This window comes from Protopterus annectens, chromosome 4.part1 (assembly GCF_019279795.1).
Source record: "Protopterus annectens isolate FY-2018-M chromosome 4.part1, PAN1.0, whole genome shotgun sequence".
Classification (NCBI taxonomy): Eukaryota; Metazoa; Chordata; order Ceratodontiformes; family Protopteridae; genus Protopterus; species Protopterus annectens.
The window spans coordinates 36,337,281-36,353,238 of record NC_056734.1 but is presented as its reverse complement, the minus strand read 5'-3'; the positions used below and the strand labels follow the sequence as shown (position 1 = coordinate 36,353,238).

The window sequence follows — 15,958 nt, the reverse complement described above, 5'->3', positions numbered from 1 at the left end:
GGTAGGGATGGTTTTAAGGTGAAGACATTTATTGGGGTGTTTATTGTCTGTGGCTTGGTAATAGTTTGTTAATGTTTACATCATCTAGTAGGATGGTTTCATGGGTAATGTGGCTGGATGCCCAGGAAAGTATGTCTCAGTGGTTGTCTGGTTGTTTTGAGGAGTCATGTATAAGGCAATTATGTGAATTGATTTGCTATGATTTACATTTAGAAAATCTGGAAGTATTCCATTTTTGTTGAAGGTGGTATTTTTATGGTTAATAGTACTAATGTGAGGTTGCTGGTGTAAATTATAGCAATGACACCTCCATTTTTGTTTGTCTATCACACCTATACATGTTATAACCTTCTGATAGTAGGCCTTTATCAGTGAAGCTGGGATTTAGCCAGGTCTCTCTGATTACTGTTATGACTGAGGAGTGGTGAACAAGTTTACTGGGCATCTCACAGATGATATTATGAAGGATCTATCTTTAAGGTTTAAGATGTCTGTAAGAGCAATACTATTTAAACATTTTATGTGATACAGATCTTGTAATTAGTTCTTGTAGAAGAATACTTATTGTGTTTAAGGCAAGCACAGAGCAAAAACTAAAATGCATGAGGTCAGACAGAGTTTTACATAAACTGAAACAACTAAGTCAATCAAAAATATGTAATAGACCTGAATTAGAATTGAGTCATAATACATATCAATTCACATGAACTATAAAAGGGATTAAAACAAAAAGTTAAACATTTCTACCTATTTAAGATGTAGTAAAGGCTATACCTAATTGCAGGTTATTTAAGTTGTAGGTTGTTATGTAAGTACTAAGCTAGCAATCTGCACTTGTTGCCAAATTTTAGCCTAGCCAGTTGCTCAAAAAAGGTGAGACTCAAACTCTGTATATGTTTGTGAGGCAAACAACTCAGCCATTATGCTAGCACCGAATCCCTGTAAATGCTGGGCAATCAGTCCATAGACTATTACAAGCCTAGCCAATTACCAGAGGTCAGAGTCAAACCCTGTACGTTGGACCTGTGAAGTTAAGGCCTTAACCATTTCACCAACTCACCCTTTAGTGTTTGATGCAGACAAAGGATTTTAAGTTATATCAACTCAGTTCCAAATTGATTCTGTATTTTTGGGGCAACCATTTGGGTGATGCTTCTCTCCTAACTTTTCAGAATGGTAGCTGCAACTACAATTGAAGGGCTAGATGGAGTAGTCAGTAAAATGGACAATGTTCTAGTTTGTGGTGCTACAAAAGCAATAACATGATGGGAGTTGTTAGATAGACTGAGGTCTCAGGTTTAAAACTCAGTAACACCAAATGCTACATTTATGTCACTTATCTGACAACCATGACAAACGCAGTTCCTGAAAATAAGAACGTATTATGAATGTGCAGAAACCTTTTGAAAAATCATCTTTTATGCATTTCTTAGGTATGGCGCACTATCCATCCAAGTTTATACCATACTTGACAAAAATCCCAGTACCACTAAGTAAGTGTTGTGCAGTAGATAAAGAGAGGAGTTTTGAATTCTCAGGCATCTAGTAATTATAATACCAACTCTTAAATATTGTGATATGACTCTACATAAGCCTTGCAAGGTAGGGCTAGTTAACAAGGGCTATGCACCCTACAGAATGACCGATCAGTCGCTTATTCATCCTGGACACTGATATATCCTCAGTCACATTATGCAGACGTATGAGTAAGAAAATGCTACCTATAGTCCTTGGCTGCAGACAATTCCACAACCATATTTACACAAGAAACATACCATATAATCTTCCTGCACCACAATAAAAGTGTTGTTAGAAAGTCTTTATGTCCAAGTTGTTATACTTACATAGATGTGACTTGCTTGAGCAGTACAGACCTAAGAATTTTACACATATTGATGGTAGCCTCAGTAGAGCATATCTGAATGAAAAGAAGATTTATTATAAAATTACATGGAAGTGTTGCAAACAGAAGGCCCCATGGACTATGATGTTTGCAGATGACATTGTTATCTGTAGTGAGAGTAGGGAACATGTGGAGGAGGCCCTGGAGAGGTGGAAATATGCTCTAGAGAGAAGAAGAATGAAGGTCAGCAGGACTAAGACAGAATATATGTATGTGAATAAGAGGGAGGATAGAGGAATGGTGAGGATGCAGGGAGTAGAGGTGGTGAAGATGGATGAGTTTAAATACTTAGGATCAACAGTTCAGAGTAATGGTGAGTGTGGAAGACAGGTGAAGAAGAGAGTACAGGCAGGATGGAGTGGGTGGAGAAGAGTGTCTGGAGTGATTTGTGACAGATGAGTACCAGTAAGAGTGAAAGGGAAGGTCTACAAGACAGTAGTGAGACCAGCTATGTTATATGGGTTGGAGACAGTGGCATTGACAAAAAGGCAGGAGTCAGAGCTTAATGTGGCAGAGTTAAAGATGTTAAGATCTGCACTGGGTGTGACGAGGATGGACAGGATTAGGAATAAGTATATTAGAGGGTTGGAAGGTTTGGAGACAAAGCCAGAGAGGCAAGATTATGTTGGTTTGGACATGTGCTGAGGAGGGATGCAGAGTATATTGGGAAAAAGATGCTAAGGATGAAGCTGCCAGGTAACAGGAAAAGAGGAAGGCCTAAGATAAGGTTTATGGATGTGGTGAGAGAGGACATGCAGGTGGTTGGTGTGACAGAGCAAGATGCAGGGGACATGAAGAAATGGAAACAGTTGATCTGCTGTGGTGACCCCTGACGGGAGCTGCCAAAAGAAGAAGAAGAAGACATGGAAGTGTTGAAAATTGTGCCACAGTTACCACTCATGACTGAGATACTGCAAGAATAGAAAGCTTATAGTAGAGATAACTTTGGGGGGCAGTAATGATAGAATGGCATGATGGGATCATGATACTACCTCCTGTTATTAGACCATATTTGTCATTTCAAAATGAATTATAATATTGTCAGGGACTGACATTCAAGATAGACAAAGCTGACATTTAAACACATGGCAATATGCTAGCAATAATATATAATGTATACCTGATCATAACAAAATACAAGGAAAAAGCATTTGATATTAGTTACTGGCCAAGTAGAAGTGTGCTGATAGAACACTACTATTTAGTCACCGATTACTTTTTAAATTTTTATACACCAGAACAAACTGTATCTGTCAATAGTTCTAAGTCTGTAGTTTCAGAATGTTACAATGCAATTGGAATCCACTTATATCAAATCAAGTGCAAAGAATCACACTCAAATTATTAGGTTGAAAGGAACATCCACTCACGAAAAAAAAAAAATACTAAGGAAAAACGAGTGTTCAGAGTGTTGTTGCTTATCTCTTCTTCAGTACCAAAAACATTGTTAAAGTGTGAGGGCTGTCTCCATCACAGCTGTTTATAGTTCAGTGGCTTTATTCCAGACATCATTTCCATTGTCAGTTCCTTAAAGCAGAAAACAGTTGTAGGACTGTTGCAAACCAGCCAGCAGAAATATTTTGTTCTGCAACAAATTTGTGGAAAATATCATTATCTTAAAAGAAGGTGTGAAAGAATAAACAAAGTTTGAAATAGCAACCTCAGTGCTAGGCAAGATATTCCAGTGCATGGAGCAATACATGGATTCTCCAGCTCTCTGAGATGATAGCACAAGGTGATGAAATATAGCTCTATTTTAGAAAACAAAAGCAGCTAAAGGAAGTACAAGAAATGCAGTTACATCTAGTTACAAATCAGTAAGAAAAAAATGGTGAAGTCCATAGAGAAGATGACATTTCTAACCTCCAATCCTGACTCTACCATTGAGATGCTGAGTTCAAAAGATGTTATTTCAAAAAATTTCCTTTACCACTGCTTACCTGAGTAGAAGTTATGAGGCCAGTGAAGATAACAAAGTGGGTAGTAATTGTCGATGCTCCACATATGGCCATTTCATCTAGAAATTACTTAAATATCAAAACTTTACATAGTTACATATTTTATATTGGGAAAAAAAGAATTTCATTGTGACAGTCAGATGGAATGCCCATATGGTTTCAGCTTGTCAGAGAGATGATAGGTGAAGTGCATTATGTCACTTACATTTTGATAATGGCAAAGTGTAAAGGATGTTACTGTGCAGAAAGAAAATGGCAAAGTTAAGACAGCAATGAAGTAATGTTTAATTGGAGATGTCAAACTGCTGTTTTGTATTCTTTATAGCGGCATTGAATTCTTCACCGCTGGCTGATAAATGATATCATACTTTTACCATTCATTGTCATGTTTATCAGTTTGTTAGGAACAACTATTCCATAAATGAAAAATAACACAACTGACTCTGCATATACAAATGCTTATATTTTTGTTTATTTTATTCATTCATTTATTCTTCAGTTTAACTTTTGACGGTTTAAGATCTGTGTATTTTTTTATCTGAAAGAAAGCAGCCACCCTGCAGTGTCATTTGTCTGTTCATTTTCTAGCCGAAAAAATTCCATGGGACTTATAATTGCACTGGATGAGAATGGAAAGGCAGAAGGAAGCTTATACTGGGATGATGGAGAATCAAGGGGTAAGTGATTTTAGTATTGCCTTTATGTATTTTCTTCTCTAAATCTTTTTTTTACTAATTTGTGACATGACTAATCCCGGCTACACCATAGCATAATCATACATTAAATGCAGTCAGTACAAATGCATCATTATTTCACAATGAGACTAATTAGCATGTGGAACAAAATACCCATTTCCTTTCTCACCCCCACTCCATCCAATAGAAAATACATAAAAGTTCCTCCCCATCATCATAAAAAGTTGTTCACCTGGCTTTAAAATTAGACTGACCTTGCCCCCCCATCTGAAGGTGGTTTTATGCCATTCACCTACTATCCACCACATAACCACCTCCCCACTTCATACCTGCATAAGAATGGAACTCCACTAGTATTAGAGGACATCATTTCAGGCTCAACCCTGAGTAAAAAAATACATTTGTAAATCAGAGAATGAACTAGTATCTAAGCAACATGAATTACTAAAACATCAATTTGTACAATAAAAAATAATTTAAAAGAATAAAAGTGAAAAGAAGAGAGGAAGACAATGGGAGGTATGAAAAAGGTGAGCAGGGTCATAGAAAACAACTGTGAACTAAAGTAGATAATATGTTAAAGCTTGCAAGGATGTGAGAAGAGGGTCATTGCATCACACAGCGTTATCATTAAGGTAGCAACTGCATATGGCTTCTTATAATAGGATTTTTCTATATGACTACATAAATCGGTGATGGAGGGGGTAGAGTATAGTTTACAACCATCCAAGTTATAGCCAGCTATAGACCCCCTCCATGACTCATGACACCCACTCCTCCTACTTGGACCTACTTGACTCCATCAAGGTACCCCCTAACACCCTGATCCTTGGTGACTTCAACTACACCACCATAGACTGGGTGAGCTATTCCTGCACTAACGCGGTCACCCAATGATACCTTGACTTTATCAATTCTAATGCACTGGACCAGCTCGTCTCATCCCCACCAAGGGGAGATAACATTCTGGACTTGTTTCTCACCAACATGGGAAATGGCTGAACCACTCCCATAGCAAGTTCTTCCCTGGTGAGATCAGATCATCAGTCTGTTTCATTCATAGCTTCTATCCTGCCCAACCCCTCCCAGCCATAACCAGGCTAAAAAACTTCTCAAAATATGACTACAACCTCCTAAGGGAGGGTATCAGTAGCTTCACACTACCCCCAACTATGCTGAACACTATGCCAGTGCAGTATACAAGCACCTCTACAACTGCATGGACTCAGCCATACCCAACAGAACTAAATCCTGCTCCTCAAGGAAACACAAACTTGTCTGGTGGACATCCTCTATCAACAGGCTTTACAACAAAAGGAAGAAACTTTTGTCTAAGGGTAAAAAGGAACAAAAAGGAACAAATTCCAAAATGGAAAAACTCCTTTCTTAGCCTCAACAAGCAAATTAGATCACTAGTGAAAACCTCCAAAGCCAATTATGAATCGAAACTAGCCTCTGAAGCAAAGGGAAACCACAAGCCTTCTTCATTTACATCAAGATCCTCCATGGCAAAGTCAAGGTTTTTTTCCAGATTAGTACTTACAGTACGACTTACACCGATCTTGTTGACTTACCTAACCTGTTAGCAGATCGGTTCAGCACAAACTCCCCACATCCCTCCCCAAAAGCCCATTTGAAATCCCTGATATTTGTCCCGCTCCTCACATCTCTGTAGACTAAGTGTTAAGGCCCTATCCAAGGCAAAGTGCACAACTTCCATAAGATCTGATAGTATCTCAGGCAGTATTATGCACCATCTCCAGCAAGAGCCAGCTTCACCATTGTGCATTCTATTCAACCACAGCCTAAGTACAGGCTTCATTTCAGCACATTGGAGAACTGCCATTGTCATCCTATTGCACAAAGGCGGTGCCACTACTGACTCTGGAAACTATCACCTCATTAACTTGACAAGTCTGATCTGTAAAGCAATGGAGCATATTATTATGAATCTTATAAACAAGGATGTAGGCAATCTCCAGGCACTTAACCCCAGCCAGTCTGGATTCGTCAAGAGCAGATCTTGTCTGTTGAACCTGGTTGACTTCTTTGAGACTGTCACCAAAGCTCTAGATGAGGGAAGGTCAATACATAAAACTTACCTTAACTTGGTCAAAGCCTTTGACACAATACGTCACTCAGGCATCATCGAAAAGCTAAGACAACTTGGCATAAATCCCTATCTCATCAGGTGGGTGGCCAACTGGCTCACTAGTAGGACCCACAAGGTGAAAATAGGTGCATCCACCTCTTGACTGCAGACCTGACACTAGTGGTGTTCCATAGGGATCTGTCCTGGGACCCCTACTATTTGGCATCTACTTCTCAGAGGTCCAGTCAAAGACAAAAGGCCTGTAGCTGACCAAGTTTGTGGACGACTGTAAGTTGGGTTCTGTCATTGACTCCACATATGATGTTAACATACTGCAAGAGGGTCTCACAGCAACAAATGACTGGTGCCAAAGTCATGCCCTTAAGTTAAACACAAAATATGTCTCATCATTTAGCTAAAAATAGTCCCTACTGATTACCACATCAACGCCTACCCCTAAGCACACAACCTGTGGTGAGAGACCTAGGTACACAGGTTAACAACAATCTCCCATTCAAACATCTTGTAGTGGCAGTGGTCAGAAAAGCCTTTTACTTGTTTTTTCTCATAAGTAAAGGGATTAGATCCAGAAAAAAGAAGGTTATTACATCTCTGTATTCCTCACTCATTAGGCCAATAATTGAGTATAACACCCCATTTGGTATGCACTTCTTCAAACAGCTGCACCAACTGGAAAGGCCACAGAAATACCTCACAAAGAGAATCCATGGCCTCCAACACCTGTCCTATATGGACAGGCCCAAATCACTATCACTCTACTCAGTATCGTACAAATTGCACAGAGGTGATCTGGTCACTCATACAAGGCAATCTCGGACCCTGCCTACTAGAGATCTTCCATATCTGTAAGTCTAACTCTTCGTACATTACCCGCTCAAAAGGCCTAAATCTAATATGTGACATCATCAAAACCTGCTGGAGAGACAGGCTTATCTCCCAGAGGCTGCACCATCTCTGGACTAGACTTCCCATGCACATCAAACAGAGTACTATGGTAACCCTCTTCAAGCATAATCTTGATGAGTGGATGGGAAACCACAAATTTGTCCCAGGGGTTCCACCTGTGTCCCTCATTGACAGGAAAAAAGGTGCTGACTGAGGTTTCTTTTTGGGGGATAAAATCTTGGCTCGGCTTGTAAGGGCCCCACCGCCATTAGCCTAGTAACCTCCTATGGTCCTATGATTAGTGAAGGACTCCCAGATATGTAGGGTATTAACTGAGAAGTGATAGCATATACAGTGGAGCTTATTTCTAAGGGTCTGTTGGGAAGTTGTATCCTGGGAGACACATCAGTGCTTATAGACTGAGGTTCATTTTGTTAACTTTTCAGAGGATATTTGGCCAGAACATTTGGGAAATGCCCTTAATCTTTTTGCATGACATCGTAATGCATCCAGTCATTGTGTGGATGTGGCTAGAAGAAGGAAATGAATGAAAAATTGCATAAAACTTGTGAGGAATATAGAAAAAAGATGTTGAACAGGAGAATAATGTAGTGGATAATGTAAGGGATGCTAATGTTAAGATACTAAGAGCTGTTTATGGCATTACGACGGATGATACAAATGAGCATTCTTTAGCTGCTTCCCAGGCTGAGTCTGTGTAGGAAGCCATTTTAATAATGGAACTTGAGATTTGCTGCATAGAGAATGGAAAGTTGCTGAAGTTACTTGATAAGGAGGAACAAAGGGAGGAGTCTACTGCATCATGGGGCGAGATGGTGGATTGTGTGTTTGGTGAAGCTGAAAGGCAAGAAGAGCAATTACTCAAGAAAGGAAACAGAGAAGAGATATTACTTGAGAGAAAAACATTGGAATAAAGGGGACATTTTTAAGTGCAAGTAAATCATTTTTGGAAGTGGTTGTTGGTCACAAGAAGGATGAAATATGTACTGTGAGTGTTTTTCAGTATAAAAAAGATGCACAATGTAAGGTTATGATCTAAGCATGGCTCATCTGTAGTTGTATTATACTTGGGACAATTTAATTATCCCTTTATATTTTTTTATAAGAAATGTTAAGACTGTTCATTTAGGTAAGGAAGCATTCAGTGATATCATTTTTGAAACTGAACAATTATTAAATAAATTCTTAAATTAATTCAAAATGAAAAATAACATTTATCACTGAAATAGTTATATTTTTGTTGGACAAGGGCTGAATTTGAAGAAGCATGGATTTTTGCAATTTTGAACAGATGTTATATAGCAAGAGGATTTACAAATTGTTTAAGTAAATATTATGACAAAACTGAAAATACTGAGAAAATAAAAGCTGAAAGGTTTGTATGGAATGGTGGTTGGGAAATAGATGTCATGTTAGATGTGAAACAGGATATGTTACAGCATTTACCTACTGAAATAATCATCGGAGGTTTTAAGGGTATGCTAAGATATCAAGATCTACCACATACCAGCTATTTTTGTAGGAGCATGCAACCATGCAACATTTAATCCAAAATTGTAAAAAGGTAAAATGTGGTCAGTCTGGACAAATTAGTAATACAATGAATAAATGTAAAATGGAATGCAGTGTGGGGAGCATGAAGGTCATTGTTTTGATTTGACTGGGTACAACAGAACAAAAAGAGATTGAAAACATGAAGGCAGCAGATATAGAGAAACAAGCAAGTGCAGATAAAAAGGAAGCTAATGAGAACAATGGGGCTTATTTTGCTCAAGAAGGTGATTGATATAGACACACATTTACAAGAACTGGAAATTGAAACATGTAATATGTTTGGACAATTGTTAAGTGAACAAACAGACCAAAAAGTGGATGAGGGGCTCATTAGATCAGAAAGGAAGAAGTTTACAGGAAAAATGCTTAAAGTAAGAAGGCCAAAATTCTAGGAATGTCCCACCAGAACTTAAAAAAAAAACAAAACAAAACAAGAAGAGGAATAATATTAGTGTGGCCTAGAAATACTGGCATTAACATTGCTCTGAAGAAGTCTTTAGCTCATAATCATAGTTTAGTAGATAAAAGTGCCTATCTTTCGCTATAGTTTTTTTTTTTTTTTTTGCTAGATTAAGTTGTATTTTTAGCATTTTCAGGTTGTAGTCATTCTAGGAAGCATTTTGGGCTAAGGGTGTGGCTGTTATATTGTTTCTAATGAAGAGAAGAGTTACTACTTCATCTGTCTACATGGAATTGTAATTAGTGAAGCTAAATCTCTGACTCATGAATCAGTGTTGAATATGATCTCTGAGTGATGGGTAATAAGAAAACAGAGATACTGGTCTAGGTTTTTTTAATGCTGTAGGCATTTTGTTGACTAGCTTTTATTTGTTTAGAGTTGTATCTGTAGGTGACATTACTTAAGGGGCCTGAACAGGTTTGATGTTTGAACTATTTATGTAACTGTGACTTTGGACCAGGTTCTGCCTAAAAAAGGTCCATGGAGCTGATACTTACCATTTATATTTATTCTTCTACTTACGGCTTTTCTCAGTTAGGGGTTGCTATAGCGGATCATCTGTCCACTCATGATTGGCAGTGGAATTTTACAGTGTTGAGTTGCCAGCCCAGCGCCCAGCCTTCCACAGAAGGCACTGGTACTTAGCAGACCAACAACAATAAATAAATAAATCGAAGACTAAATACATACATGCACATACACATCTATCCATATATACTTTAGGGAAGGATAGTGGAATGGAATGCAAAACTGAAGGCACATAGGATGCAACTGAGTACAGATAAAGCTGTTACAATGGCAACAAATGGGGGAAATCAGAAGCTGAGAATTGAGAGAGAAGGTAAAACAGCAGAAGAAGCTAGCAAATTCAGATACCTGGGATGAGATGGTTACAGAGAAGGAAAGTAAGAATGAGGTGGTCAAAGCTAGAATCAGATAGTCTGCAGCCAACCAGCAGAGAATATCAGTGGTAATGTATGACAGAAGAATGTCAAAGAAGATGACAGTAAGGTGTACAAAACAGTGTTGGGACCAGTATTACTGTACAGTACAGAAACCCAGACAGTGAATACATGAGGAAGCTGAATGTGATGGAGATGAAGCACTTGAGATGGGTAGCAAGATTCAGACTGTGGAACAGACAAAGATATGAGGACATCAAAGAAGAAGCCAATTACAGAGAAGGTCAAAGAGAACAAATTATGGTAGTAAGGGCACATGTGAAGGAAGGCAAAACACAATCCGGTAAAGAATATTTGGGACAAAGAGGAAGAAGGCAAGAAGAAACAATGGCATTCAGCAAAGAGATTGATGGATTGTGGGAGAGAGGACCTGCAATAGTCAGGCATGGCTGACAGAGAAGGTAGGAGAAGGGAACTGAATAGAAAGAGAGATGGTGACACCTGATGCAACACCCCCAACCCATATACAAAATGGGGAAAATGGGTGCTGCTGATGATGACAAATAAATAAATTGACACCTCACATGTGCAGAGAAAGAACTTTCGCACATGCAGTTTACTCACACACACACACAAACACACACACACACACACACACACACACACACACACACACACACACACGCACGCACATATATATATATATATATATATATATATATATATATATATATATATATATATATATAGTTAATAGAAAGAGAGAGTGACAGAGAGAGATAATCAAAGAGAGTTTATATGTTTATATGAGTATATCAAAAGAAATATTCATAGGAATCCACACTAAATTTACTAACTCTGGATGAAACACTTCCTTTAGCCCACTGTTAGACAGCTTTGCTAACACACAGCTATACTTACTGACCATACAAAAAAATAAACATCACTTTAGCAAGCTTCACTTCATTCCATACATATCACATCTCTAAATATACTAACCTTTATATTAAACAAGAGTAAGAAATAGACAAACCTCCTTACACTCTTTGCTCAATGAAAACTACCTACACAGAAATGCACTTGTATTTCCAAACACTGGAGGCAAAGCATGTCTATGAAATGCATGGAACTTCCCATCTCACACCCACACATAAACACACACACACACACACACACACACACACACACACACACACACACACACACACACACACACACACACACACACACACACACTCACACACACACACAAACAGTGATGGAGAAAGTTTTGCTAAAATGCAGATCTTATCTTTAGTTATAATTATTGGCTTCCTACTGAAATTCTTAGACTCATTAATGTGAGTCTTGGAATTATGAAAAAAAGGAAAGATAGGAGAAGGTTAAATGTCTAAAATTAGTGTTCACTTTTATTGCTGACTTTGCAGGGGAGCTAGTCCCCCTACACCCCCAGTGTGCACCCCGCAATACCTCACTACTAACTGAAATTACCATAATGAGATTAAAGGAACTACTCTGAGGTACAGCTGTTGCAGATTTATCCATTTCTGCATTTCACTCATTATCTGTCTATTCTGAAACTCACACTAATTAGCCTTTCAAGTAAAGACAATTATTTTATTATCATTGCTCTGGCACAGCCTTAGTATTAAAACTAATTTCTGCACTTATTGTATATCCGGTTTTCAGTTACTTTCATAACTTCATAACCAGTGAAAGCACCGGTCTCCTTGAATGCTTACCTGTAATACAAAATGGTGTGACAGCCATGTTGTAGGCCTCTTTTGCCAGTATATTAGATTCTGTTTGCTAATGTAGCAGTTGGATGCACCCCAGGTTGCTCAGTAAACAAAACAGACACTATGGCTGTGCCTGATTTAACAATATAGCAAAATAAGAGTCTGCAGGATGCCCCAACCAAAGTATATAAGTGGTGAGTTGTAAAGACTGTGCCTGACACAGACAATGTTATCAAGTACATCATACTGTGGGACATTGAAATATTACATAGGACTTTGAACACCAAAGTGAAAGGGAAAATATAGAGCCCTACATCCAGATCAGTAAAACATTTTCAGGCACATTACACCATGGCAGTTTGAAATTTTACATTGACATTGAAAGACAAATGTAAACTGTCAAATTAATAGTGCGGTCCATTCAAGTGAATAGGCTTTCATTGCGTAAGAGCAACTCCATCTGCATGCCACTAGTGACACCACAGACATTAGCTGCTGAAAAGCCTAAATGCCTGTAGTATCACTACCAAGATAAAGGCAGAGTAGTTCTCTGACAGGCTAGGTACCTAGTTAGGGAGGGTTGGGACAATCACTTGTGCAATAATAGGTTTTGTGATTGTACATATGTATATGTGCATCTGTATAAATGAATCACTCTTGTTTTGTATTGGAGATTAATCAAATGCTATATTTTAAATAAATCCAAATTGATTTAGTAATGCAGTCCCTCATCATACCAACACTTTATCCATCACCATAACAGCACATCCCTGACAAAAGTTTCCCTCCCATGCGTGCATGCTCATATCTACCTTTCTAGTGGTAATGATAGGGTCTGCAACATTAGAAGCTCATTAGAATTGTGTGACATCCATATGTAGATTCAGATTACTCCAAACATAGGTAATGAGATTCAGTAAAATAGAATGCTATATCTCCTTACAGTGTAGCAATCATTGAAAGAATAGGGGGATTCCAGTGAAGAGTCCAGAATCTGCTAACAAGCACCACCCCGACTTATGCAGTCATATGAGAGCAGACCTGAAAACAGTTTGAAGAGTAAGATTAAAGAATGTCAGAGATAGTGCACATTGTTGTTTCATATATTTCAGAGTCTCTCTGTTATATATGCATTTGTCTTTTATTAACTAGGCTAGTCCCACTAGGTTAGTGACCTCTTTTCATGAGAGGCCCAAGGCTATATTTATAATGCTAAGGGAAATTTGGACAGGGTATCAGGGAACTTCCCCACTCATCATTGTGAGAGGGACCTTTTATGAAGGAACACTTCCTGTTTCCATTCCAGGTGCAGAGGCAGCCTGTAGAAACAGGGTGACAAATGGAAGGGTTAAGGAAATGAATGAGAAAGCAAATATCAATAACAGAAAATGTGTACAGGATTCTGAGGAAATATTTCAAAGAAACTTATTTGACAGAGATGCATCAGCAAATGATGCAACCTTCTGGTTGAGAGGGTTGCAGGATGATTTACTTAAAGAAATGGTGGTGCAGAGTAAGCCAGAAAATGAAGGGAATATTCCTAAGGGAACATTATGGAGGAAAATACAAAAGAAGGATACAGAGACAATCATGAAGAATAGTGGTGAGATGGAAAAGAAAACCTATGCAGAGAAGGTAAGAGAAGACAAAAAATGGGAAAACAATAGTATTGAATAATAATGATTAAAAGATCTTTATGAAAATAATACAAAAGAAATTTGAAATTAAAAGGAAAATATTATGGAATATAGCATATATAGTATAAAGAGGAAGGATTATTAAAAATTATTAATGATAGTTTGAAAAATTCTGTATGATATTATGAACAGAAAAGAAGAAGTGAAAATCATGATAGGAAACCTTAATAATGTATTTGAGACAACTGAACATTAAATCCTGTAGGTAATATTGAAAAAATATATTATTGTTAGAAAAATAGCAAAGTATGTATGTCAATGTTTAATAATAATAATAAAGTAAAAATACTTGTAATGGCTGTTTAAGCGAAGAGGTACATATGAAAAGGGATGTCCATTGAATTTCAATACTTCCTGCAAGATTTACATCTGCTTGGTCTGACAATGTAGTGCCCAAAGAACTGAGAAACAATGTAGTACACCTAGGCAAGCTGTACCAGAAATGCTTCTACAATGGATCCTTGAGAAACATTTCCTCAGGGATTGAAAGCCCTAATGGTTCTGCTTAAAGCATACATATCCTGTATGTCAAATTCCATGATGCACAGTTCCCTGACAGGAGGCATAACTTGAGAGATGTTGTCAAGCTCTGTGGGACACACCTCTCGGGTTTATTGGCTCCTGCTGTCACTCACTAACTCAGGCCATAGCTGATACATGAACCAGGTTGCCTTCTCCATGGGTGATAAAGTATCTCCTATTCTACATGGGGGGGGGGCTCTGCTTCATGTGTGCCAATATATGTAGGACTGCAGCACACTCACATCCCATGGCAATTGAATGTAAAGCCAAACAAGTTATTCTTCCAATGCTCTCTGTTTATAAAGCAGTATTTAAAATCCATCCATGATTTTTGGGCCTCTGTCTCTCCAATCATGTTTGGCTTGTTCCTCAATTATGGTGCGAAGACTTATGCAGGATGAAAATGCGGGGAGAAGGAACCAAACCACATACACTGGAAAACTAAACATTATGTAAGTTTAGCATTATTCAGCTACACTAATATACAAAAAATCATTGTCAAAGAAGGGAAGTGTTTCCATGGGGGCTTGAGTGAAACAGCAGGCCGCACATAAACTACTTTTGTGAATGATGACCTTTGAACCGTCATTGGACTGAGTTGTGCTTGTCTACTGGGACTGGAAAATGTCTCCTGTGCTTGTGTTACTCCTCAAATTCCTGTAGTGGCTAAGTGACATATGATAGATTTTTTTTTCTTTTTACTTTGCCAATGTCTCCCACGCAGAAACTCCTCCTCCTCCTTCTCTCTTAAGACCTCCTCCTCATCCCTTTTGGTTCTTCCTCCTCCCCTTCATGCTGTTCAGTTGACAGATATGTCTGTCATAAACTTTAACACATTGGCCAAAGCAACTCAGACATTCAAAACATGGCCCATTGTCTTTCACTGATAAGTAGGACAATCACAACAAAGTCATCCTTTTCATGAGGCCCAATGAATGGATATTATTTGACTCCAGCATAAAATTTTATTGCATGCAGGTTTTAGCATATTAGTATTGTTTAATCATGATTAGCTCATAGGATCATAGGTAAGTACAATGCTAGCTGCCCTTGTAGACAATTTTAAGCATATCCAGCTTTCCTTTTTGTGCTCAGAATAACCTATTCCATTTGATTATAGATTGGCCTTACCCATTTCAGGGTCGATAATTATGCATTACGCATAATGAGAATAACTGGGATCATATTATAGATAATTTGAGGATACCCATGCATTGGATAAAGCATTTAAGAGCTGTCTCCTGTCCATTAGTAGCACAGGGAACAGTTCTAGAGTAAATTTTCTATTCAACATCCATAGGTCTAAGTTGTACTTGAAAATGGGCAGGGGTGAACTCTTATGTGGATGGGGAGTTAGTTCCATAGCAGATGTATCTTCTGCAAAATATATCTCTCCCTCCAAACCATTCTGTTGACATTGCAGAAGAGGGTGAGACACCCCAGACCTAAAATCTAGGTTTAGTTTAGTAAGCAATTTGCAATCTAGGTTTACATTAGTAAACAATGTAT

The 15,958-nt window shown here is 38.2% G+C and overlaps 1 protein-coding gene across 1 annotated transcript in view; it reads left to right on the top strand.

The window, feature by feature from the left end:
• Positions 1-15,958, top strand: part of LOC122801170 (maltase-glucoamylase, intestinal-like) — a 516,102-nt gene that overhangs the window by 225,286 nt on the left and 274,858 nt on the right. Inside the window, exon 22 of the mRNA XM_044070733.1 lies at positions 4,450-4,538. Coding sequence (XP_043926668.1) covers positions 4,450-4,538 — 89 coding nt within the window. The remainder of the gene's footprint in view (positions 1-4,449; positions 4,539-15,958) is intronic.